A 23,423-nucleotide genomic window follows, 5' to 3' on the forward strand; every position below is an offset into this window, starting at 1 on the left:
AAGTCAATAATGACAGTTTTGATTTGTAACAAAGGACTTAGAAGCTGGTGAAAATGAGGTGTGTTTTATAACACTATTGTAAGCATTAAGGGTAGGAGAGAGGAAGAAGTTAAGTTACAGTCCAAATTAGTAAATCTTACTTTATTCATAAAAAACTGAAACCCCGGGGAGATGCCTTGATTTGTAACTGCTTGGGGTAACACATACGTCTGGGATGTAGGCAACAGCCAGTGCTTCTTGTCACCATGCTGATGTGGTACCAATAGGATGAAGTCTGGACAGGTGACAGGTTTTCTCCCAGATCCTGACAAACGAGCATCCCAATCCTCACACTAATGATGCTTGTCACCCACTTCCTCCGTCTTGTGCCCACCCCTCCTCTAACCCAGCCGCCTCTCTCTCCTCTGTCCACCAATGGTACTTCTGACTTTACTCCTTTTGAATTTGGGAAGACACGGATTCGTCTGATATGACTCAAGCGTGAGCATTCTTCGGTAGGAAGGGACAACCAAAGCCCGCTCGTGTTAAGACACGGCACGCAGTGACTTCTCAAAAAGAGACAGGTTGGAAGAGGAAGCCATGGCCGTGAGATGGTTTAGTAGCTCAGTGTTCTTGGTGCAAGCCAGATCCCAGGAAGCCACCTGGTGAGAGGAGAGACCCAATCCCTACAAGCGGTCCCCTGACCTCACACATGTACCACAGCCTGCACATAAACATGCTCCATATCTCTCTTAGTAAAATCTAAGGAATATTTTAAAGAGAATTAAAGCAAGGCACAACAACCTATTGTTCAGAAAGAAATCTCTCAACTAAGATATTAAAATACAGTCACTGCGTTCAAGTAAAATAAATTTCTGTAGCATTTAAATTTTTTAAAGAAATGTGTATACTTATAAAAATCTCTATAAAAGATAGCTACGGGTTAATACATATAAATATTTCATAGGAAGGAAAATTTAATGAATGAACCCATAAAACTTATTACAATTGATTGACTTGCCAACTGTAACTTAAGAGCTTGGGTGATGTTAGTAGTTTCTTTTGTTTTGTTTTGTTTTTTCTTTTTTGCCAAAGTGGATACAGGAGCAAAATAAATTAGGAGAGCACCTGAAATCAGGCAAACAACAATTTGTTAGCATTTGTGCACAAGAACGTAAGGCATAAATCCCACCTGCATTTCAAAGTGAGACAAAACTCACTGGGCGTGCCCAACAACTGCACCAGTCGGAGAACTGCGGTGGTCAGATATTGAGACTGAGAAAGATCCACCAAGGAGGAGGCGACAGACCCTATCCTCCCGCCTTTTGCATTCTGCTGCAGCAAAGACCAGTGGGTACCATGGGACCAGAAAACCAGTCACGAAGTCTCTGTATCCAGCTCAAACAACAAGGAAGCTGTCTTGCTGAATTAGCAATTTTACAGAGTTCAGATTCTTTCCCAGTAAGACGAAAAGGGGGAAAAATGTACTTTTCACTGTGTGCTTAACAGATATTTTTTAAGCTTTGAAGGCACAGGAATGGAAGATAAAAGACAGATGGCACGCAGTCAGAGAGCAGCTGACGTTCCGACCCTAAAGCCTCGCCCAGCCAGGCCGACTCCTGTTTTGGAGTTGGGCTGACTTAGGCCTGAAATCCAGCTTTTCCCCTCCGCCCCACAGTCATGGGAGAGTCACATAACTCTTCAACGGTCTCATCTACAAATGCTACTACTAAAACTGACTCCACTGTACGGCTGTGATGTTTAGTGACTCCGTTGGTAAATGTTTTAGTCCTACTATGTGCCACGGCGTGGTGGCTTAGGGAGCAGCATGGATGGTATCCATACACACAATCACACGTGCTCGCTATCTCCTCTCCTCATACGTTGCCTGCCCTCAGTATCGTCCTCCCAGAGCTCTGCCCTCCCTCCCTTGAAGTACTTACTTTCTTCCACATTTGCAATTAGCTAATGTAAGAATCTAATCATCGAAAACGCGCTAATGAGAACAGATCGGCTGAGAGGGGAGTGACGACAGGCTGCCAACACAAAACACCCCTTGGTGGTAAAACAGGATCTTGGGAACAAAACTGAACTGAAAAAAACGACTCAAAGCCAAAGCAGTGCAGTGAGGTGTGAGTGGTGAAGAACAGAAACCAGGGACTGACCATGAGTCTCGGCCAACACTGACACCCTGTGTTATGTCTGCTAACACCCAGGCCAGCAGTAGTTAAAAAACAAAAAACAAAAAGCGCTTAAACGCATATCATGTTCCTTTTCTGTATAAAGTATTGTCAAATTTTGCCCTAGTCTAGAATATTTCCTAAAACAAATGTAACTCTTAGAGAAATAAGGTCACAGAAAGGTTAAATACTCGATTTTGGAGAGAATTTTTTCACATCTATGATAGAGCAAGAACCTAGAACACAATTCTATTCGTGGGCTAATTTCTAAGCCATATCATATGGATTTAATGTGGTTTAACGAAAATACTGCTTTCAAAACTCATACACAAAAGACCCAGATCTTGTGAACCAGGCAACAGCGAGACGACTGCACTCTCTGCAGACAGATATCCATGTAGCCATGATTCTAGACACCAGCTATCTATCGCTGAGCAAGTTCTCAGTTTTCATGCAACCTAATTTAAACCGCGGAGGGACTGCGCTGATCCAAACCTTCCAACAAAGTAAACGCTTGACGACCCTGACACCTAGTGGCCATACAGGAACTGCAGCCAATTCTGCCTGGGAAGGACGGCCAGCCACTGCGGCAGAGTCGGCTCCAGGACACTTGGAATGTATCCTTATGAAAACTGGGTGTGGACAGTACCGGTCTTATTACGAACCGTATAAAGGTTTGATTTGTCTCCTGGATTATCTTGGGACTCTGCAAGCGAGCCAAAAGGCATGCACTTGTTAAGAGTACTTCCCTTTAACCCGGCACATTTATCAAGGTTTTCCTGATCTTCAACGATCAGAAAGCAGAGCTAGAGGTTGAATACTGGTGAGCCTCTTTCCTCAGTTGGCAGGTTCGTCCCCACCCTTTTCCTGGTCTTTGGGTGGGTTTTTTTTTTAAATCCCCTTGGTTATACCCTACCAAACACAAAAGCCAAGTGGCTAAGCCCTCAAAGAAGCTCTTTGTGTCATTACCAAAGGGTAGTTAGACCTTCACGAAACCGCAGGAATCCTCTTTAAAAGGAATAAAAGACCTGTGCAGAAACCCCTAAAGTACCCACCTAAAAGCCAGGACCACACTGAAAACGGTAGGTAGCGAGATGAACACAGGGCGATCAAACCAAGCTATTTCTGCCCCAATCATTAGACGATAAGTCTCCCCGACCTGTCTGCACCTCTGACCGGTGGGACAGCAGGAAGCCTGAATTGCTCGTGTTTTCCAGGCGGGGAAGAGCAACGAGTCCTACCTGCTGCCGTTTGAAGGCGAAGCGATCCAGCCTTTCCAGCTCCTTCCCAAGCTTCTGGTAGGTTTTCTGGAGGTCAGATTTGTTGGAAACATTTTTAAGAGACTTGAATGTTCTTTGGAACTGAAAATGAAAAGAAAAGCAGGTTGTAACAGTGACACATCTTCAAATTCTCCGCTAGCTGATGGAGTCAATAATGTGTTTCGGTTTTACCCACCATAATTCAGAGACAGCAAATGCTAATTGTCTTTCAATGGACTAATTAGGGGTGATCATAAAGGGACACAAACTGTATGTGTAGCACCAATATACATGAAAGAGAGGTCCATTCTGTCCTCATTCTAATAAGAGTATATGTCATTCAAAATAAAAGAATTTCCATCCTTTAGGATAACCCCCCAAAAATGAGATTTAACAAACTTTTAAGTCTAACAAAGTCATATTATAAGTTTCTTAGGGCTGGGGAGAGGTTTTAATGAGTAAAGTATATGCTTCAAAAGCTTGAGAAGCTGCGTTTGAATCCCGACAGTCCACGGGAAAGTCAGGTGTGGTGGCTGCTCGTATCTGTGATCCCAGTGAAAGAATAAAGATTTTAAACTGTCCCCCACTGACCCTGCTGTGAGGACAAGTGCTCCTCACAGCAAAGAATAACATAACATGTTTTGGGGACGTAGCCTGGCTATAGCCACCACAAACCATCTGGCCTCGATAAGGCCTGACTCAACAGTCCTGAGAAAAACGAGAATTAGGGTCAGCTTGCCCCAGAAGCAGGGCGGCCTAGAGTTGAACTGAGCCCAAGTTACAAACCAATGAAATTGCTTTGTGTGACTGTTGCCAACTGCCTATGTAATTTTCCCTACAAATCCCTTCCCCTAATTGGGCTCAGGGTCCTCTGTCTCCTGTGTGAGATACATGTAGTCCCCAGAGCTCTGGTTCTCAAATACACCTCTTGTTTATTACATCAAGACCGGTTTCTCGTGAGTTCTTGGGGGTTGCGTCGTCTCGAGATTTGAGTGGGGGTCTTCCCCCCCCCCGTGGTCTTTCACCAACACTGGGAAGCACAGGTAAAGCCACCACCCATGATCAAAGCCAGCCTAGCCAAGGAGCCAGCTGCACCACCACCTTACTAAGCCAGCTTAACCCCTAGTCACATTCTAAATATTGGTCTTTATAGCCATAGATAAGGGGAGTCTCACCCCTCATCAAGGGAAAGCCTCTTTACAGCAGACAGAGGTCATTACAGAAAACCACAGCCAACCCAAGTGCAGAGCTGTGACATCCAGTGGCAGTGACATGTCTACCTCTGGCTCAGAGATCACTGCTGAAGAAATGGGTGGGAGAAAGATTGCAAGAGCCAGAGGGACCGTTTGCTGTGAGATTACAACTCCTAGAAGTGTCAGACAAGCCACGCCCATAAAGTCTCACTCACATGGCTGCCTACACTTGACTGAATGAGGAGGACACCCATAGATGTGTTAATGTGAAAGGAGGGAAACTCAGGGCCTCAACCTTAAACAAAGAGCCACAGGCTGCATTAATATAGTTGCTGAAAGTTAGAGAAATAGTCTTCTTCAGGGAGAGCATACCGTGTGTGTGTGTGTGTGTGTGTGTGTGTGTGTGTGTGTGTGTGTGTGACAACAAGTAAAGAAAAAGAGGCCATTAATTTGAACGAGAACAGAGGCAGGTACATGGGAAGGATTGGAGAGAGAAAGGGAAGTGGGTAAATAATTTAATAATATCATAAATTTTAACTAAATGAGCCTAAAATGTTTTTTAGTGCAGTGGAGGGTGACTTAGGAAGGCATGTGATGTTGCCCTCTGGTCTCTACATCCATGTACAAAAAAGGTGCATGCCTAGAGAGAGAAACGGAGGGAAACAGAGAGGGAGGGGGGAGAAGGAGAGAGGGAAGGAGGGAGAGAGGGAGGAGAAGAGAGGGAGAGAGAGGGAGGGAGAGAGAGAGAGGGAATCCTCAGATTGAGAAGAGGGAAGAGATGAGTAAGACTAGGAGAGGACATACACTATCAAGTGCATTATACCTATACATGAAAATGTCCTAATAAAATCCATCATTAATATATGCTAACAAAGGCATTTTTTCCATCTTTATTAACTTGGGTATTTCTTATTTACATTTCGATTGTTATTCCCTTTCCCGGTTTCCGGGCCAACAACCCCATAGCCCCTCCCCCTCCCCTTCTAAATGGCTGTTCACCTCCCCATCCTCCCCCCATTACCGCCCTCCCCCCAACAATCACGTTCACTGGGGGTTCAGTCTTAGCAGGACCCAGGGCTTCCCCTTACACTGGTGCTCTTACTAGGATATTCAATGCTACCTATGAGGTTGGAGCCCAGGGTCAGTCCATGTATAGTCTTTGGGTAGTGGCTTAGTCCCTGGAAGCTCTGGTCGGTTGGCATTGTTGTTCATATGGAGTCTCGAGCCCCTTCAAGCTCTTCCAGTTCTTTCTCTGATTCCTTCAACGGGGGTCCCGTTCTCAGTTCAGTGGTTTGCTGCTGGCATTCGCCTCTGTATTTGCTGTATTCTGGCTGTGTCTCTCAGGAGAGATCTACATCCGGTTCCTGTCGGCCTGCACTTCTTTGCTTCATCCATCTTATCTAGTTTAGTGGTTGTATATGTATGGGCCACATGTGGGGCAGGCTAACGAAGGCATTTTTAATCAAGTTTTCACATGCCAATCATGGAAACCAACAGCTGTATGAAAAGTTAACTGCTTCCACATGTTGGTGTCATGGCTTGAGATGTGCCTTTTGTCAGCAGAGGGTCCACAAAGAGCTGGTCACCCAGCGGGACTCAGAGAGGAAGATCTCTCGGAGCTTGTGTGCATTCAAGGAGGGAAGAGTGCTTGCATGTTTGGCATGTTTTGTGACAGAAGCATAGGTGGCATGTTCTGCAAACACTCATTCATTTTTGCTCTGTAACCGATGAGTTACGTCGGGTTGATCCTGTCCGTTCTCCAACAGCATGCTGGAGAAAGAGGTGGCAACTTGCAGGAAGTCACAGAATATTTCCAGTTACTGAGAATCAAGTAAAGGGGGCTCACAAGAAACTCAACCCTTGGTTTGTTTTAGTGAATTAGAGCATGCTTTGGAGGGTCGGTGACTGAGGATGTCAACTGACGTAATTGTCGTTTGCTCTCTCATGTCATGAATTTCCCATATCCTCATCTTGTGCTGTCACATAGATTTATGCCTACGGGGGAGAGATTTCACCATTTAAGCACTACAACTGTGACACCGTGAGACAGACCCATATTTGATCCTCGACATATCAAACACTAAAGAGTGTAACTGCTGTTCTACTGGGTTACGTCCTCTATTTTGTGAAGGCACCGTGTTTACCTCAGTCCAATGTGAAGAGAAGACCGAGACGCTTCCTAGAGGGACAGCAAATTGAGACCAACAAATACCACTTAACACTTCCTCTCATCAAAGTGCTGTGAATATAGAACGGACTTCCTTCACTGGGGAACTTAAACATTACAGGGGAAAGTAGTCGTGGAAACCAGAAATGGGTAGAGCATTAACATTTACCACTGTGTTATGCCTTCCGATGAACACTCACATCAGTAAAGGGAGTTCAGAGTCCACTCCCAGTCTAGTGCCTAAACTGGGCCTCAGAAAGCTTGGCTGACTAGGGTCTTCACTCCAATGTCTGTGATCTTTCTTTAGAAAGTGGGGTGCAAGTGAGAGGAGAGAGTGGGGTACAGCAAACGTTTTAAAGATCACTGAGAGTGACGGAGGGGGTTACACAAAACAGAAGACGTGAGGAAACCTGAGTTGAACCACAGAGAGCAGGAAACACCAGAGTCCCCGGGGTGAGCCAACTCTACCCATCTGTTTATATGCCTTATTTTCTTTAATTTGTGTTTATTATCTATGTAATTTAGTGTATCTATTTTGTAATATTCTCTAGCTATTTTCTCTCTGTGGGTATACGTGTCTGCATGTGAAATGACACACATGTACAAGTCAAAATACATGACAGTTATTTCCTTCGGCTGTGCGGGCCTCAGAGACGAAATGTGGGCTGTCGGGCTGGGAAATTACCCGCTGAGCTGTCTCACCAGCCCCTACCACAGCCTCCTCCACATCGGTTTAAACACAGCTGAAATCTTTTCATTCCCCCCTCTTGCAACACACACACACACACACACACACACACACACACACACACACACACACAAAATCTTTTCAACATAGTTTTGATAAACTTTACATTAAATGTGTATCTGGTCGTGTGATCTTTCCTGAGTCTTGGCCATTTTTTGGTCCCTTCTCGGTATGTCTAAATCAAAATCACACCGGATCCAGGACTCTAAACAGTGTATTCTATGAATCCATTACTGTAAGGTAGGTTCCACTACATTTTAAAATGTTCTTTATGTTTTACGTTTTCTCTTCCCTAAAAATTATTCTTTCTAATTAAAGCTGTGGTCGTGTTCTCATTTAGTTATGTAAACCTTACACAACTCCAGGGAACTTGAGAAGAAACACCTGTAAGACTTCAAAATAAGAGAGAGAGAGAGAGAGAGAGAGAGAGGTGGGGTGAGGAGGGAAAGAGAGGGGAGAGGGAGAGGGGACAGGGAGAGGGAGAGGTATTCCCAGGTAATACGTTTATAGCCAGAGAAAACCCGGTAATGCTTCAAGAGAGTGCTTTAACTGAAGGTCAGGGTTTGCATAATGTGGAGATTTTCGCTTGGGTTTTCATTGTCAGGACTCATCTCTCCTGTTTATTGATACTAAAGTGCCCTGGGTCCCTTAACACTGCCATGACTATGCTCTTCACTACACTGCCCCTCCTTACAGGCAGTCATTGTGGAGGAGTGGTATAACATTTCCAAGATGGTGTTGGCTGAATTTCTGGTATGCATTCTGCACCCTCCGCAACTACACACAGGTAGACTCTCAGGGCCGTTTTTACCTTGTAGATAAAAGCTGAAGCCCAGGGGATAAAGATGGACCTGGTGAAGCTTGTCTGTTTCAAAAAGACAGAAGGTTGACTTAGTTTGAGGGATGTTCCTCCTCTCCTGTGCTTGGCCATCAAAACAAACCTCTCAGGGTGTCTAAGTAGCAGTGTCCTGTATCGTCATTGAATTGATTATTTCTCAAAATAAATGACTTATTTTTCAGTTGCAATAATTTGAGAAGGAAGAACCATTAGACTGAAAAAGATAATAATATTCCTGAAACTAACTCATTCAAATTTTTAAGGGGATATTTAATCTGAGCCAAGAATCCCAAAATAATTTGCTGATCTTTGAATCTATCATTTCTTGTAAAAACAAGAAACGAACCAAATTCAAACCCTAAAACAACAGAAATTCAATAGATCAATTGGAAATAAAAACGAATGTAAGTGTCCTCGAAAACTGTGCAGATTGGGTATCACAGTGATCTCTGGGCTGAGAAACAAATCCATTTTGTCGTATTTGACTACCTTATCGTATATCAAAGGGAATGCAAGATAAGAGTAAAGAGATGCAGACAATATCCCCGTACCAATACCCAGAGCAGAAGCAGGCATTCTGAACAACACCCCCACAGTGCGCTTTTCCGTCACATCGTCTCGGTTCAGAAATAATAACAGCAATCCATCAAACAAAACAGCAGAGGCCATGATTGTTCATCTCCCATTAAAATAACTGAAAATTTGCTGTACAAAGAGGCATGGGACAGACAACAGGAAAATGTCTAGTTTGACTCAGCACTCTCCCTCTCCCCCAAAATAGCTCTTTTCTCCCTCTCCCTGACAATACATATTTAAATAAATCCAAGCCAATGTTCTGTAGAAACTACACAGCCAATCAGTTTGTTTAAAAAAAAAAGTATGTATATTCATGGAGAAATTTGAGGAGAGGACAAGAGGAAATCTGCTGAAGCAGCAAGAAAAGGGGGTGAGTCTTGCTTCCCTCAGCCCTGGCAGCCTGGTGTCCTGGTATTGGTTGATTCAGATAACCAGGGCTGAGCAGCCTATCACCAGCGCCCCGTGAGAAAGCACCCAGAAGTGTTACCCATGCAAGACCCACTCAGAAGCTATCCTTTCTTTCTTATTTAATAGTGAATGCAGTTGTACAAAATTCTAGTTATTACCTGTAGCGTCAAAAAAGAACCCCCAGATTCACTCAGTACATGAAGCACAGACTTGTATAGAGTTTGGTTTATCCCAGGAGAAAGCAGGGAGGCTCAAAAGCTCTCATGAAATAGTAAAGATAAAATAGGAGGAGAGAAGAAAAGTAAGCCTTTGTCTACCACAAAAAAGGTCAAGAAACAAGAAGAGGTTGTCATCTCAGAAAAAAGTGTGTGCAGTCAGAAGATAATTATAGTTTAAGTGAATTCCCTCTATATAAAAGGGAATGCATGATTTAGTGATGTGCATCTATGTTAATGTTGACTGTAACGTTCTTCTTGGGGAAGACACAGACCATAATGAGGAGAAAACTTTGAAGAGTAATTTAAGGGGCTGAAGAGACGGCCAAGAACTTACACCAGGGAGCCCACATCTATCTTTAACTATCGTTCCAGGGGGAAATCCAGTGCCCCCTTCCGGCCGCTGTGAAGTACATAGTACATAATCCCCTTGCATACACAGACACATCCATAATTAAAAGTAAAATTAAATCATTTCCAAAGGAGAGACAGTTAAGGTGAATGAAGGAGGGCAAGTATCTTAGTTAGGGTTTCTACTCCTGTGACCAAACACCAAAATCAAAAAAGCAAGTTAGAAAAGAAATGGTTTATTCAGTTTACACGTCCACATTGCTGTTCTTTACCAGAGGAAGTCAGGACAGGAAAAGGGCAGGACCTGAAGGCAGGAGCTTGAGCTGATGCCATGGAGGGGTCCTGCCTACTGGCTTGCTCAGCTTGCCCTCTTACAGAACCAAGGACAACCTGCCCACGGATGGCTCCACCCACAATGGGCTGGGCCCTCCACTGGATCTCCTGGTGGCATTTCCTCACCTGAGACTCTTTCCTCCCTGATGATTCTCGTTGACACTCACATCAGCCAGTACAGCTGACCCCTTGTCCACTTGGCACACAAACATCACTATTAAGCTACAACCCTTCCTTTCTTATTCACCCTCAAGATCTCACATTAAAGACATAAGCAACCTGACTTGCCTTGGGCTGGGACCTCTGGCTGCTGTGCTGGGGTCAGTGACAGGGAGGTCCTTATAGTATCCCAGGGCTGTGTTGATAGAGAAAAGTCAGGAGACATCCAGAGACCTGACAACTGCCATCCTATGCTGCAATGGTGGGGAAAGGCGCCCAGAGACCCGACTGCTGCCATATAGCTCAGGCAGGTCATAGACATAGAGAGGCCCCCTGCCACCATGACATGAGGTGCAGAACAGGGAAGACAAGTCACGTGGGTGTACTGTAGACCTGCTTGCCACCATGCCACACAGAATAGGTAGAGGAGGTCATCTGGAGGCCTGCCAGCCCCATGGCCCACCTGTAGGGGGAGCCACTGCAATGTACGAGTACGTGGTGAATCAATGGGAGAGAAAGAGAAGCAGAGAGGTTTTAACACTGTAAGGGGAGGTAGAACTGGAGAGTTGAGTGGAGACTCGAGGGAGGAGTGTGAGTAGCCAGCGCTACCACCTAGGGCCATGGTGAAGTCCCAGCCCATGCAGCTGCAGATCCATGTCTGGGTCACTGGCTATGCAGCAGCAGGGGTCTGTGTCGATGTCCATCTCTCCTATAACCACTAGAGACCATGAGGATGTCCAAGGGCTGTGCAGAATTAGCCCAACTCTTCACTAGCTGACACACACCGGAGAGAAGGCCCTGCACCTCACTGGACAGTGAAGCTGGCCCTGGTGGTGAGGGATGCAGGATTGGGAGGGGAGCAGGTGAGCCAGCCCCGAGAGTGTGAGTGTGGAAGAATTGACCTCACTCACTTCTGGCATGGAGGTGATATCCTTCTACACACACACACACACACACACACACACACACACACACACACACACACCTTCCTTCTCTCAGCCTTCAGCAGTTGGGGGAGCTGACCCTGGGAACAGGAGAACTAACTGGCTCTGCCCTTCGCCGTAGTTGGCAGCATTTGGGAGAACGGGCCCTGCACCTCTCCTAGACAGTACAGTGGAGCTGACCCTGGGTGTGAGCACAGGAGAGACAGCCCCTGCCTTCATCTTCATCTGCCATGACCTGGCATGGGCGTGGGGGTGATGCCTTCTCTTCCATGCCCCTAGCCGGAAGAGTTGTCCCTGAAGTCATGAGAGCCAGAGCGCTGGCCCTGCCCCTCACTGGCCACCTGCATCTCACAGTACAGCTGGCTCTGGTGGAAGGAGCACAGATGAGCTGGTCTCAAGGGCATGAGAGCCAGAGCGCTGCCCCTCACCTCCTGCCTATGGTTCCCCTGGTGGTGCAGATGCAGGAAAGCCAGCAGGCTGACCGGCTCAGCTACAACCCAGGCAGATCCAGGGCTCTGGGTTGGCCCACCCCAACATCTGCATCATCTGTGAACTGTTGGGGAACATGAAGGGGCTGGTCCTGTTAACCCAAAACCACAAGATCTCCATGACACAGGGCAACAACACTGTACCTGGGAGAAGTCCGGAGAAGATTAAATATTAATGGTGTCACAAAGGCCACAGACCTCGATCCTGACCTCTGACTCATTGCAATGAACATTCACACGTGAAGATGTGTGGACCAAGGGCTGTGCTGTGGGACACTGTAACACTCAGACACACAACAGCTTCCGTGGCTAGTGGTTTTCTATGTTTTATTTTGTTTTTTGTTTACCTGTGTGTTTATTTTGTGGGGCGGTTGCAGGGGTATGAGGGGACAGAGAGATGATGAATGAGATGGGGTGCATGATGTGAAACTCACAAAAGAATCAATAAAAAAGGTTTAAATATATAGATGGCTTAAAAGTACTATCGTCTTTACAAATTCAAACACATTAAAATTTCAGTCCCTTTAAAATAGCCAATTTCTTTTAAAATCCAAAGTCTTTTAAAATTTAAAGTCTCTCGGCTGTGGGCTCCAGTAAAATCAAAGCCTGGGATCCACCCAGGGCTCCTCCAAGGGCTTGGGTCGCCTCTCCAGCTCTGCTCTCTGTAACACCCGAGACTTGTCTTCTCAGCTCTGGCTCTACTCCACCGCTGCTGCTGCTCTTGGTGGCTACCCCTTGGTACTGGCATCTCCAAACTGCTGGAGTCTTCTGCTGCACCACTAGCCTCTCATAGGCTCTTCACGGTGCCAAGCCTGTGATCACTACTTGAGAAAATGCCTGACAGCTGGATCTCATGGCGGTATCTCCTCAGCTTAGGCTCCTTCCTCTACAATGCCTCTAAGGTGTCAAGTTGACACCCAAAACCAGCTAGTGCATGTGTCGTGCAAAATATTTCCCTTTCTGTATATCCGTAAAAATACTTGATGAGAAGGAAATCAGAATGCAAAACATTTCAGTTACAATTGTGTGTGTGTGTGTGTGTGTGTGTGTGTGTGTGTGTGTGTGTGTGTGTAAAACCCCAGCCCAGGAGGTGCAAGACATCTATAATGAAAACCTTAAGAGACTGCAGAAAGAGACTGAAGACATAGAGATGAAAAGTGCGTGGCCTCTGGGTGCCTGTGTGTATGTGTGTGAGTGTGGGTATGTGTTTGTATGTGTATATGTATGTGTGTATGTATATATATATGTATATATGTGTATGTATGTGTATATGTGTATATGTGTATGTATATGTGTGTATATGTATGTGTGTATGTGTGTGTTTGTGTATGTGTATGTATGTATGTGTGCATATGTATGTGTGTATATGTGTGTATGTGTGTTTATGTGTATGTACATGTATGTGTGTGTGTAAGTGTGTGTGTGTTTCTTGTGCTGTTTGTTGTTTTGTTCTGTTTTTTAATTCTTGGGTTTCCTTGAATTTATTTTGGTTTTTTTTTTTGTTTTTTGGTTTTTTTATGAAGACATAGAGTTGGATGGGTACAGAGATGAGGAGGACCTGGGAGGAGATGGGGGAGGGGAAACATAATTAAAATATATTGTATGAAAAATATTTTTGATAAAAATTTAAAATTTAAAAAGACCTCACAGAGAGGATATGTGTCTAACAAAGAGTATTTGCCCTCCAGAAGCACGGCCATGGGTTTGACATCCTGGCACTACAAAACAGAAAATGGTGGTGCCTACTTGCCAATGAGGGTAAACCTCCACCCGTCTTAAAATTACTTATCTGAATTCATGTGGGGCTCTGGGGCGGTGGCTTAGTGGGGAACGCATTGCTCTGTAACTGTGAGGTCTGGCATTCACGCCTTCGGCAGCACATAAAAATCCAAGTGGGCAAGGGGGCTTTGCCTATTAGTTGGAGACACTGGTCCCCAACGAAATCACGAATCCTGGATCGAGCCCCACAGTTCTCAACCTGTGGGTAATGACCCTTGTGTCAACCCTCTACCTCCAAAGACTATTAATATTACAATTCATAACAGCAGCAGGTCTATAGTTATGAAGTAGCAATGAGAATAATCTCATGGTTGAGGGTCGATACAACCCCAGGAACTGTATTAAAGAGTTGTGGCATTGGGAAGGCTGAGAACCACTGCTCTAGGTAAAGACCTGGCTTCAATAAATAAAGGGCAATCAAAGAAGACAGCTGACACTGTCCTCCACACTTATACACAAAAAAATAAATAAATAAATAAATAAATAAATAAATAAATAAATAAATAAATAAATAAATAAAATAAATACTTTACATGCTAATTGCACGCTCAAAGGTCTAAAATTGTCCCCCTTGCCATTTCCTCCTCCCGTAAGCCTCCTGGTGTTCTGACTTTCAGTGTCTTTAAGACTAGTAAGTTCTGGCTTCATTCTTGGCGATATGCACCCACCTTCCTAACTCTATCTGATAAACGCTTCTGATAAAGATGAGGCGGGAGGCACCAGGACTGACGCTTGCTTCAAGATTGGAGTTAAAAATAAAAACAACACCAAAGTAAATTGTCTCCTCGTCTACTTACAGATGACACATGCTGCAAGAGGCACATGACATCAGTCATGTCTGCAAGGATAAGGAGTCTTGTGACTGCTGCCAACAGGGCGCGGGCGGCTTGAACCACAGCCTCCCTTTTGGGGAGGTAACAGGGGTCGTCCGTAAATCTCTCAGCTGATCCCTTCAGAGCTTTGCCTGAAAAACACAACCGCAAAATAAGTCATCGTTTCAATTTCAGCTGCAGCTGCTCTGGCATTTACCAGCCAACCTGACTCCAAGACTATTCCACGAGCAATGGTAATTTTTTTTTTCTTCTTTTTTTTTTTTCCGGAGCTGGGGACCAAACCCAGGGTGTTGAGCTTGCTAGGCAAGCGCTCTACCGCTGAGCTAAATCCCCAACCCGAGCAATGGTAATATTAAATTGCCGTATGATACAGGCCTTAATGAACAGTGCGGCTTCAGTTTAGCGTTTGTTTGTGATGACCATTCTGGAGTTCAAAGACGCATGGTGTCATCTTCCCATGGAGAAAATGATTCTCAACTGGCAAGCAATGTTGAGTCAAGACATCAAGTCTCTACTGCTATAGTCGCTCCATCTCCATCGCCGTGAAATGGTTCACGACTAAGATCTCGGGCAGTCGGAGAAGTTCGCGTTGATGAAAGTAAAAAGAATCTTCGCCGAGTTGCTTTCTACTCAGGAGAGTTAGCCTTGAACGCAGTGGTTCTCAACCTTGCTGATCCTGCGACCCTTTAACAGCGCTCCTTGGTGTTGTGGCCACCCCCAGCCATAAAATGATTTTTGTATCTACTTCATAACTGTAATGTTGCTATTATACATAATAGTATAAATATCTGATATGCAGATTATCTGATATGTGAAAAGGTCGTGCGATGCCCCAAAGAGGTCGCGGAGGCACAGTTTGAGAACCACTGCTTTAAAGTGATGCTAACAGACTGAGGGTGTAGCTCAGCGGGCAGAGTGCCTGCCTAACATCTGTGAAGCCCCGAGTTCAATCCTCAGCACCCACAAGCCAGGCACAGAAGGGCACACTTTACAGTCACACCACTCCAGGGAATAGGGATCCAAAGTGTGGGGTCATCCCAAGGCTACAGAGAATAGGAGACTCTGGAATGAAATTAACCTCGCTCTGACAATACAATACCTTCACACAGGCAGATGCACTCCGCACCGTGTATCGATTCTGTACATTCTACAGTCTAGTCACAAAAATAATGTTACAGAATAATGGTCAGAAAAATATCTCTATTATTTTAAGATCTTTTCACTTAAAGTATCTTTTGTTATAAAAAGCAGTGTGGGCTCATTTGCTTTAAAGCTACCAATGTAGAAGAGTCTAAAGGGGAAAGGTGGCCTTCTCCATTCCCAGCTCCAGCAACCAAACTCACAGAATAGCTACATCTGCTGTTAGGTGTCACAGCATTAACTTATCCCATCATTAAGGCAATGCATGTTCATTTCTTTTATCTCACAGCAGAGCTGGTAGGATGGCTCAGTGGGTAAAGGTGTTTGCCACCAAAGCTGTGGACCCGAGTTCAAGGTCCAAGATCCACATAGTAGAAGAGAACTGAGTCCCCATACATGCCTCCACACATCTGACCTGACCTCCACACACATGTCCTGGCATGTAGTTAATACAGCAAATCTCTTTTTTTTTTTTGGTTCTTTTTTCCAGAGCAAATCTCTTTAAATGATAATAATTTGGCTTGCTAAAGAACAAAGTAAAAATGTTAAATTCTCCATATTAATTCCTAATTAATTAATCATCCAACTATCCAGTCCTTATTTATATAGAAATTTCTCCCTGAATTTCTATTTCATGTGTATGTGTATACACATATGTTTATCTATAAATGTATCTGCATGTTTTATATATGTATGCTTTGGGGATATATTCAGACACATGCACATTTAACTTACATATGTGCAGAGATTTCATGTCATACAAAAACATAACCATTGTACAAACTATAAATGGGAAATCTAATGGGTCTTGAGCTGCTTCTCAAGGGGTCTTGTCTTATAGGGACTTTCTGTAATGTGTCATTTGTGTTTGCCAGTTGCCTTCTGTACACAAGGGACAGTTGATTGGGAGTCACAGCAAGAAACGGAGCAGACTCTGAAGCCAGAGTGGCTTCGTGTGTCTGTCTCATACCTGGGGAGTTCACCTAACCTTCTCTGTGCCTCACTTTCCAGGTGGTAAGTGGAGTAATAAAGGAGCAGCAGTTTGTCCCTAACAAAGTGTTTGGTTGTTTATTTTCTCAGAAATGAATGAGCTAATCTTAAAATTCATGTAGAAATTTCAAGAGTAATAATAGCCAAAACTACTTTAGAAAAAAGAGAAAGGAATAACATTGTTATTTCAAAACTTACTAGACAACTATAAAACACACACACACACACACACACACACACACACACACACACACACACACACCCGGATTCCCAAAAGCTATCTTTAACATTTGTGGTCAACTGGTTTTCAACAAAGAAAAGTCAGTAAGAGAGTGCTCGTATTTATTTTTATTTTTGGTTTTGTTTTACTTTGGAATAGCTTTTAATAAATGGCTTTGGGACACTTAGATTGACATATGAAAGAAAAGAGCATGGCTCTCGGTCTCACATCACACACACAAGCCAACTCAGAGAGTGTCGCAGAGATACATGCAAGAGCTTAAACTGTAAAACTTCGGAAGGTAAACTGCCATGATCTCAGGTTCAGTGATACTCTCTTACATGTGGCAGCAAAGCATCTGCAATAGAGTGGCGTGGCTGTGGTGGTTTGAATAGGGATGGCCCCCATAGACTCATGTGTTTGAATGCTTAGTTCATAGCGAGGGGCACTGTTAGGAGGCGTGGCCTTGTTGGAGGAAGTGTGTCACTGTAGGGGCGGGCTTTGAGGTCTCCTGTGCTCAAGCTATACCCAGTGTGGCACACGGTCTCCTCCTGGTGGATCAAGGTGTAGAACTCTCAGCCAAGCTTCCTGTCATGATAATGGACTGAACCTCTGGACTGCAACCAGCCCCAGTTAAATAGCTTCGTTTGTAAGACTTGTTGTGGTCATGGTGTTTTTTCGCAGCAATAAAACCCTAAGACAATTCCTGAACTTTATTTTTTTTCTGAAACCAAACACAAATATTTGTTTATTTATGAGCTATCATTTTATATCAATTCCATTAAAATCTAAACCAGTTTGCTCAAATTAGGTGGCGCACAGCAGCATTTCACTTCAGCCGGGAGTCGCAGGACTTGCACTCTTTTATGAACGTAATGGAGACACTGAGAACACAAAACATTTTCAGTTACAGGCCAGCTGCTGCTTATTTCACAGCAACGCCAAATAGAAGTTGTTTTATGAAAAAAGAAAGCAACCCACACTTATATCTCACTTACAGATACCTAACATTTCACTTGGTCAATGAGTTCTACAGTTTTATACACGTGTAAAAGGATAAAGGACGGTCTCGTTGAAGACGGAGCCAGCTCTCGGGCGTTTGTGTGGTCTCATCATCACAGCCGGGACTACATGCCATGTCTAAGGGACCGGCACTTGGCATTGATCTTGGCACCGCCTACTCCTGTGTGGGTGTCTTCCAGCATGGAAAGGTGGAAATAATTGCCAGTGCTCAGGGTAACTAACCACACCACGCCAAGCTACTTTGCTTTCACTGATGTAGGATGATTGATTAATCAGGGATGTGGCCAAGAATCAGGCTGCAATGAACCCCACCCACACAGTTTTTGATGCCAAATGTCTGATCGGATGCAGGTTCAATGATGCTGTTTTTCAGTCTGACATGAAGCACTGGCCCCTCATGGTGGTGAATGATGCTGGCAGGCCCAAGGCCCAAGTCGGATACAAAGGGGAGACAAAAAGTTTCTATCCAAAGAAAGTGTCTTCAATGGTTCCTTGGAAAGACTATTACCAATGCCGTGGTCACAGTGCCAGCTTACTTCAGTGACTCTCAGAGGCAGGCAACAAAAGATGCTGGAACTATTGCTGGCCTCAACGTACTTCGAATTATCAATGAGTCAACTGCTGCTGCTGTTGCTTATGGCTTAGATAAGGAGGTCGGAGCTGAAAGGAATGTGCTGGTTTTTGACTTGGGAGGTGGCACTTTTGATGTGTTAATCCTCACTATCAAGGATGGAATTTTTGAAGTCATATCATCAGCTGGAGACACACACTTGGGTGAAGAAGAGTTTGACAACTGAATGGTCAACCATTTCATTGCTGAGTTTAAGCAAAAGCACAAGAAGGACTTCAGTGAGAACAAGAGAGCTATCAGGCATCTCCACAATCCCTGTGAGCGGGCCAAATATACCATGTCCTCCAGCACCCAGGCCAGTATTGAGATTGATTCTCTCCATGAGGGAATTGACTTCTACACCTCCATTACTCATGCTCGATTTGAGGAGTTGAATGCTGACCTGTTCCGTGGCACACTGGACCCTGAAGAGAAGGTCCTTCAAGATGCCAAACTAGACAAGTCACAGATCCATGGTATTGTCTTGGTGGGTGGTTCTACCAGAATCCCCAAGATCCAGAAACTTCTGCAAGACCTCTTCAGTGGAAAAGAACTGAATGAGAGCATTAACCCCGATGAAGCTGTTGCCTGTGGTGCAGCTGTCCAGGCAGCCATTCTATCTGGAGACAAGTCTGAGAACGTTCAGGATTTGCTGCTCTTGGATGTCACTCCTCTTTCCCTTGGGACTGAAACTGCTGGTGGAGTCATGACTGTCCTCATCAAGCGTAATGCCCCCATTCCCACCAAGCAGATCCAGACTCTCACCACCTACTCTGACAACCAGCCAGGTGTACTCATCCAGGTGTATGAAGGTGAAAGGGCCATGACCAAGGACAACAACCTGCTTGGGAAGTTTGAGCTCACAGGCACCTCCAGCACCCTGTGGGGTTCCTCTGAAGGAGGTTACTTTTGACATTGATGCCAATGGCATCCTCAATGTTTCTGCTGTAGATAAGAGCACAGGAAAGGAGAACAGGATCACTATCACCAATGACAAGGGCCGCTTGAGTAAGGAGGATATTGAGCGCATGGTCCAAGAAGCTGAGAAGTACAAAGCTGAGGATGAGAAGCAGAGAGATAAGGTTTCCCCCAAGAAGTCACTTGAGTCTTATGCTTTCAACATGAAAGCTGTTGAGGATGAGAAGCTTCAAGGCAAGGTCAATGATGAGGACAAACAGATTTTTGACAAGTGCAATGAAACCATCAACTGGCTGGATAAGAACCAGACTGCAGAGAAGGAAGAATTTGAACATCAGCAGAAAGAACTGGAAAAAGTCTGCAACCCTATCATCACCAAGCTGTACCAGAATGCTGGTGGCATGCCTGGAGGAATGCCTGGTGGCTTCCCTGGTGGAGGAGCTTCTCCAGGCCCCACCGTTGAAGAGGTGGATTAAGTCAAAGTAGAGGGTGTAGCATTGTTCCACAGGGACCCAAAACAAGTAACATGGAATAATAAAACTATTTCAATTGGCAAAAAAAATACAAAGGACAAGTCTTACAGAGGCTTCGGCAGTTGTAACAATAAAAAAAAAACAAAGGCACAAACTAAAATCTTCAAGCTTTCTGTACAAACTTCAAAAGTATGGTTAGGAAGAAGAGTCAACCGAAATCTGTGAAGTTCACTATCTGTAAGTCTAACTAGACAAATGTCTAGATTTTGAACTAACTTTCTTTCTTTCTTCCTTTATTTATTTATTTATTTATTTATTTATACTATACTATACTATACTATACTATACTATACTATACTATACTGTAGAGAGATATCTCTTGATATTAGGCTATAGTTAAAAATGGGCTAAAGCCAAAATTAAGAGCTAACACTTTTTTTCTTCTTCTTCTTCTTTTAGTTTTTCAAGGCAGGGTTTCTCTGTGAAGCCCTGGCTGTCCTGGAACTTATTCTGTAGACCAGGCTGGCCTCAAACTCAGAGATCCACCTGATTCTGCCTCCCAAGTACTAGAATTAAAGGTATAAACTACCACCACCACCTAACCCTGAGCTTCACTTTTAAGATGTATTTTTAATCATGTCTGTGTGTGTACATATGAATATGTATGTTAGTATAGATGCCTGAAGAGGCCACAAGTGTGATGACTGCTGGAGCTGGCTTATGGATAGTTGTAAACTCCCCAAGGGGGTGCTGGGGGAAAACCTCGACATCACTTTCAAACATGTCTGTTTTCTTCTGCAAACTAACCTTACCTTCACGGTTAGGCATTAAAGATGTGTGTTAAGAACATGTCTGTATTCCAACCAGACCACATAGACCTAGAAGGTCTTTCTTTGGGTGTGATCCCTTGCCAGAGCAGCCATGTGGCTGGTCTAAAATTTCTCCTAACCACTGAGCTATCTCATCAATCACAAAGTTCTGGACTTTAAAGGAGGATGTTAAGAAAGGGACGAAGGTCTGCTCCAAAACCCCTCAGGAGAGAGACCTCACCGCCTGGTCAGGTGGGCACTCCTGAGGCTGCAGAGCGGAAGAGACCTCCAACACTGCCCACCCCTGCCCACATCCCTGGCCCAAGAGGAAACTGTATAAGGCCTCTGGGTTCCCGTAGAGGAGGACCCTAGAGCAGCAGGACCGCTGCGTCTGAGACACCGCCAGAAACTGAAGGGATCTACCGGATAAACAGTTCCCTGCACCCAAATACTGTGGGAGGGAGAGCTAAACCTTCAGAGAGGCAGACACACCTGGGAAACCAGAAGAGACTGCACTCTGCACACGTCTCTGACGCCAGAGGAAAACACCAAATGCCATCTGGAACCGTGGTGCACGGAAGCTCCCGGAAAGGGCGGCGCAGATCTTCCTGGTTGCTGCCGCCGCAGAGAGCTCGTGGGCAGCACCCCACGAGCAAACTTGAGCCTCGGGACCACAGGTAAGACCAACTTTTCTGCTGCAAGTGACCTGCCTGGTGAACTCAAGACACAGGCCCATAGGAACAGCTGAAGACCTGTAGAGAGGAAAAACTACACGCCCGAAAGCAGAACACTCTGTCCCCATAACTGGCTGAAAGAAAACTGGAAAACAGGTCTACAGCACTCCTGACACACAGGCTTATAGGACAGTCTAGCCACTGTCAGAAATAGTAGAACAAAGTAACACTAGAGATAATCTGATGGCGAGAGGCAAGCACAGGAACCCAAGCAACAGAAACCAAGACTACATGGCATCATCGGAGCCCAATTCTCCCACCAAAACAAACATGGAATATCCAAACACACCAGAAAAGCAAGATCTAGTTTCAAAATCATATTTGATCATGATGCTGGAGGACTTCAAGAAAGACATAAAGAACTCCCTTAGAGAACAAGTAGAAGCCTACAGAGAGGAATCGCAAAAATCCCTGAAAGAATTCCAGGAAAACACAATCAAACAGTTGAAGGAATTAAAAATGGAAATAGAAGCAATCAAGAAAGAACACATGGAAACAACCCTGGACATAGAAAATCAAAAGAAAAGACAAGGAGCTGTAGATACAAGCTTCACCAACAGAATACAAGAGATGGAAGAGAGAATCTCGGGAGCAGAAGATTCCATAGAAATCATTGACTCAACTGTCAAAGATAATGTAAAGCGGAAAAAGCTACTGGTCCAAAACATACAGGAAATCCAGGACTCAATGAGAAGATCAAACCTAAGGATAATAGGTATAGAAGAGAGTGAAGACTCCCAGCTCAAAGGACCAGTAAATATCTTCAACAAAATCATAGAAGAAAACTTCCCTAACCTAAAAAAAGAGACACCCATAGGCATACAAGAAGCCTACAGAACTCCAAATAGATTGGATCAGAAAAGAAACACCTCCCGTCACATAATTGTCAAAACACCAAACGCACAAAATAAAGAAAGAATATTAAAAGCAGTAAGGGAAAAAGGTCAAGTAACATATAAAGGCAGACCTATCAGAATCACACCAGACTTTTCGCCAGAAACTATGAAGGCCAGAAGATCCTGGACAGATGTCATACAGACCCTAAGAGAACACAAATGCCAGCCCAGGTTACTGTATCCTGCAAAACTCTCAATTAACATAGATGGAGAAACCAAGATATTCCATGACAAAACCAAATTTACACAATATCGTTCTACAAATCCAGCACTACAAAGGATAATAAAGGGTAAAGCCCAACATAAGGAGGCAAGCTATACCCTAGAAGAAGCAAGAAACTAATCGTCTTGGCAACAAAACAAAGAGAATGAAAGCACACAAACATAACCTCACATCCAAATATGAATATAACAGGAAGCAATAATCACTATTCCTTAATATCTCTCAACATCAATGGCCTCAACTCCCCAATAAAAAGACATAGATTGAGGCAGACATCCGGTTGCCATGACCACAAAGGAAGCCTCGCCCACCACGCGCTCGTCACTGTCAAGTGGGAACCAGGTTCCCCCGCCTTTGCAGCCTCTACAGCTGAACCCGGACCCCTCACCCGGGCCGGGCACTACCGCCATGACGAACGTGTACTCCTTGGATGGGATTCTGGTGTTTGGTCTGCTCTTTGTTTGCACCTGTGCCTACTTCAAGAAAGTACCTCGTCTCAAAACCTGGCTGCTTTCAGAGAAGAAGGGAGTTTGGGGTGTATTTTACAAAGCTGCTGTGATTGGAACCCGGCTGCATGCTGCTGTTGCAATTGCCTGCATCGTAATGGCCTTTTACGTCCTGTTTATCAAATGAATTCCAAACCATCCAGCTCATCAGCTGCCAACCCAGGGGATAAAGATGAAGAACTTGTCGGAAACCTGGACCCAGCATAGGAGAGTTGAGCTAAAATCGTCAGTGTCCCCAAGATGACACTGAAGCATCTGCCTGCCACATGTGGGGAAAACTCATGGTCACAAACATTTTTGTTTCAGGGGATTCCAGAAAGCCAACCTTTTTTGATCTCTGCATTAATCAGCTCCCAGCAGCAAGTCTGTATATCCAGATAAATTACATCGCCCCCATCGATATGATTATGTATCTCCTGCTTAGAACCCAG

At 44.6% G+C, this 23,423-nt stretch overlaps 1 protein-coding gene and 2 pseudogenes across 9 annotated transcripts in view; 2 read left to right on the forward strand and 1 right to left on the reverse strand.

Moving 5' to 3' along the window:
* The window catches only part of Ctnna3 (catenin alpha 3), a 1,585,684-nt gene that overhangs the window by 1,414,229 nt on the left and 148,032 nt on the right, over positions 1-23,423 (reverse strand). For all 9 annotated transcript variants that reach the window (XR_010060727.1, NM_001426985.1, XM_039099277.2 and 6 more), the window contains exons 4-5: positions 14,415-14,581; positions 3,401-3,520 (exon numbers count right to left, since the gene is read on the reverse strand). Coding sequence is in view for 8 of the 9 variants with exons in the window: in NM_001426985.1 (NP_001413914.1) it covers positions 3,401-3,520; positions 14,415-14,581 (287 nt within the window). In the remaining variant the exon portion in view is untranslated. The remainder of the gene's footprint in view (positions 1-3,400; positions 3,521-14,414; positions 14,582-23,423) is intronic.
* Hspa8-ps30 (heat shock protein family A (Hsp70) member 8, pseudogene 30) lies at positions 17,937-19,827 on the forward strand (annotated as a pseudogene).
* Positions 22,798-23,352, forward strand: Tmem167b-ps1 (transmembrane protein 167B, pseudogene 1; annotated as a pseudogene).

The sequence above is a fragment of the Rattus norvegicus genome, chromosome 20 (assembly GCF_036323735.1).
Source record: "Rattus norvegicus strain BN/NHsdMcwi chromosome 20, GRCr8, whole genome shotgun sequence".
NCBI classification, from domain to species: domain Eukaryota; kingdom Metazoa; phylum Chordata; class Mammalia; order Rodentia; family Muridae; genus Rattus; species Rattus norvegicus.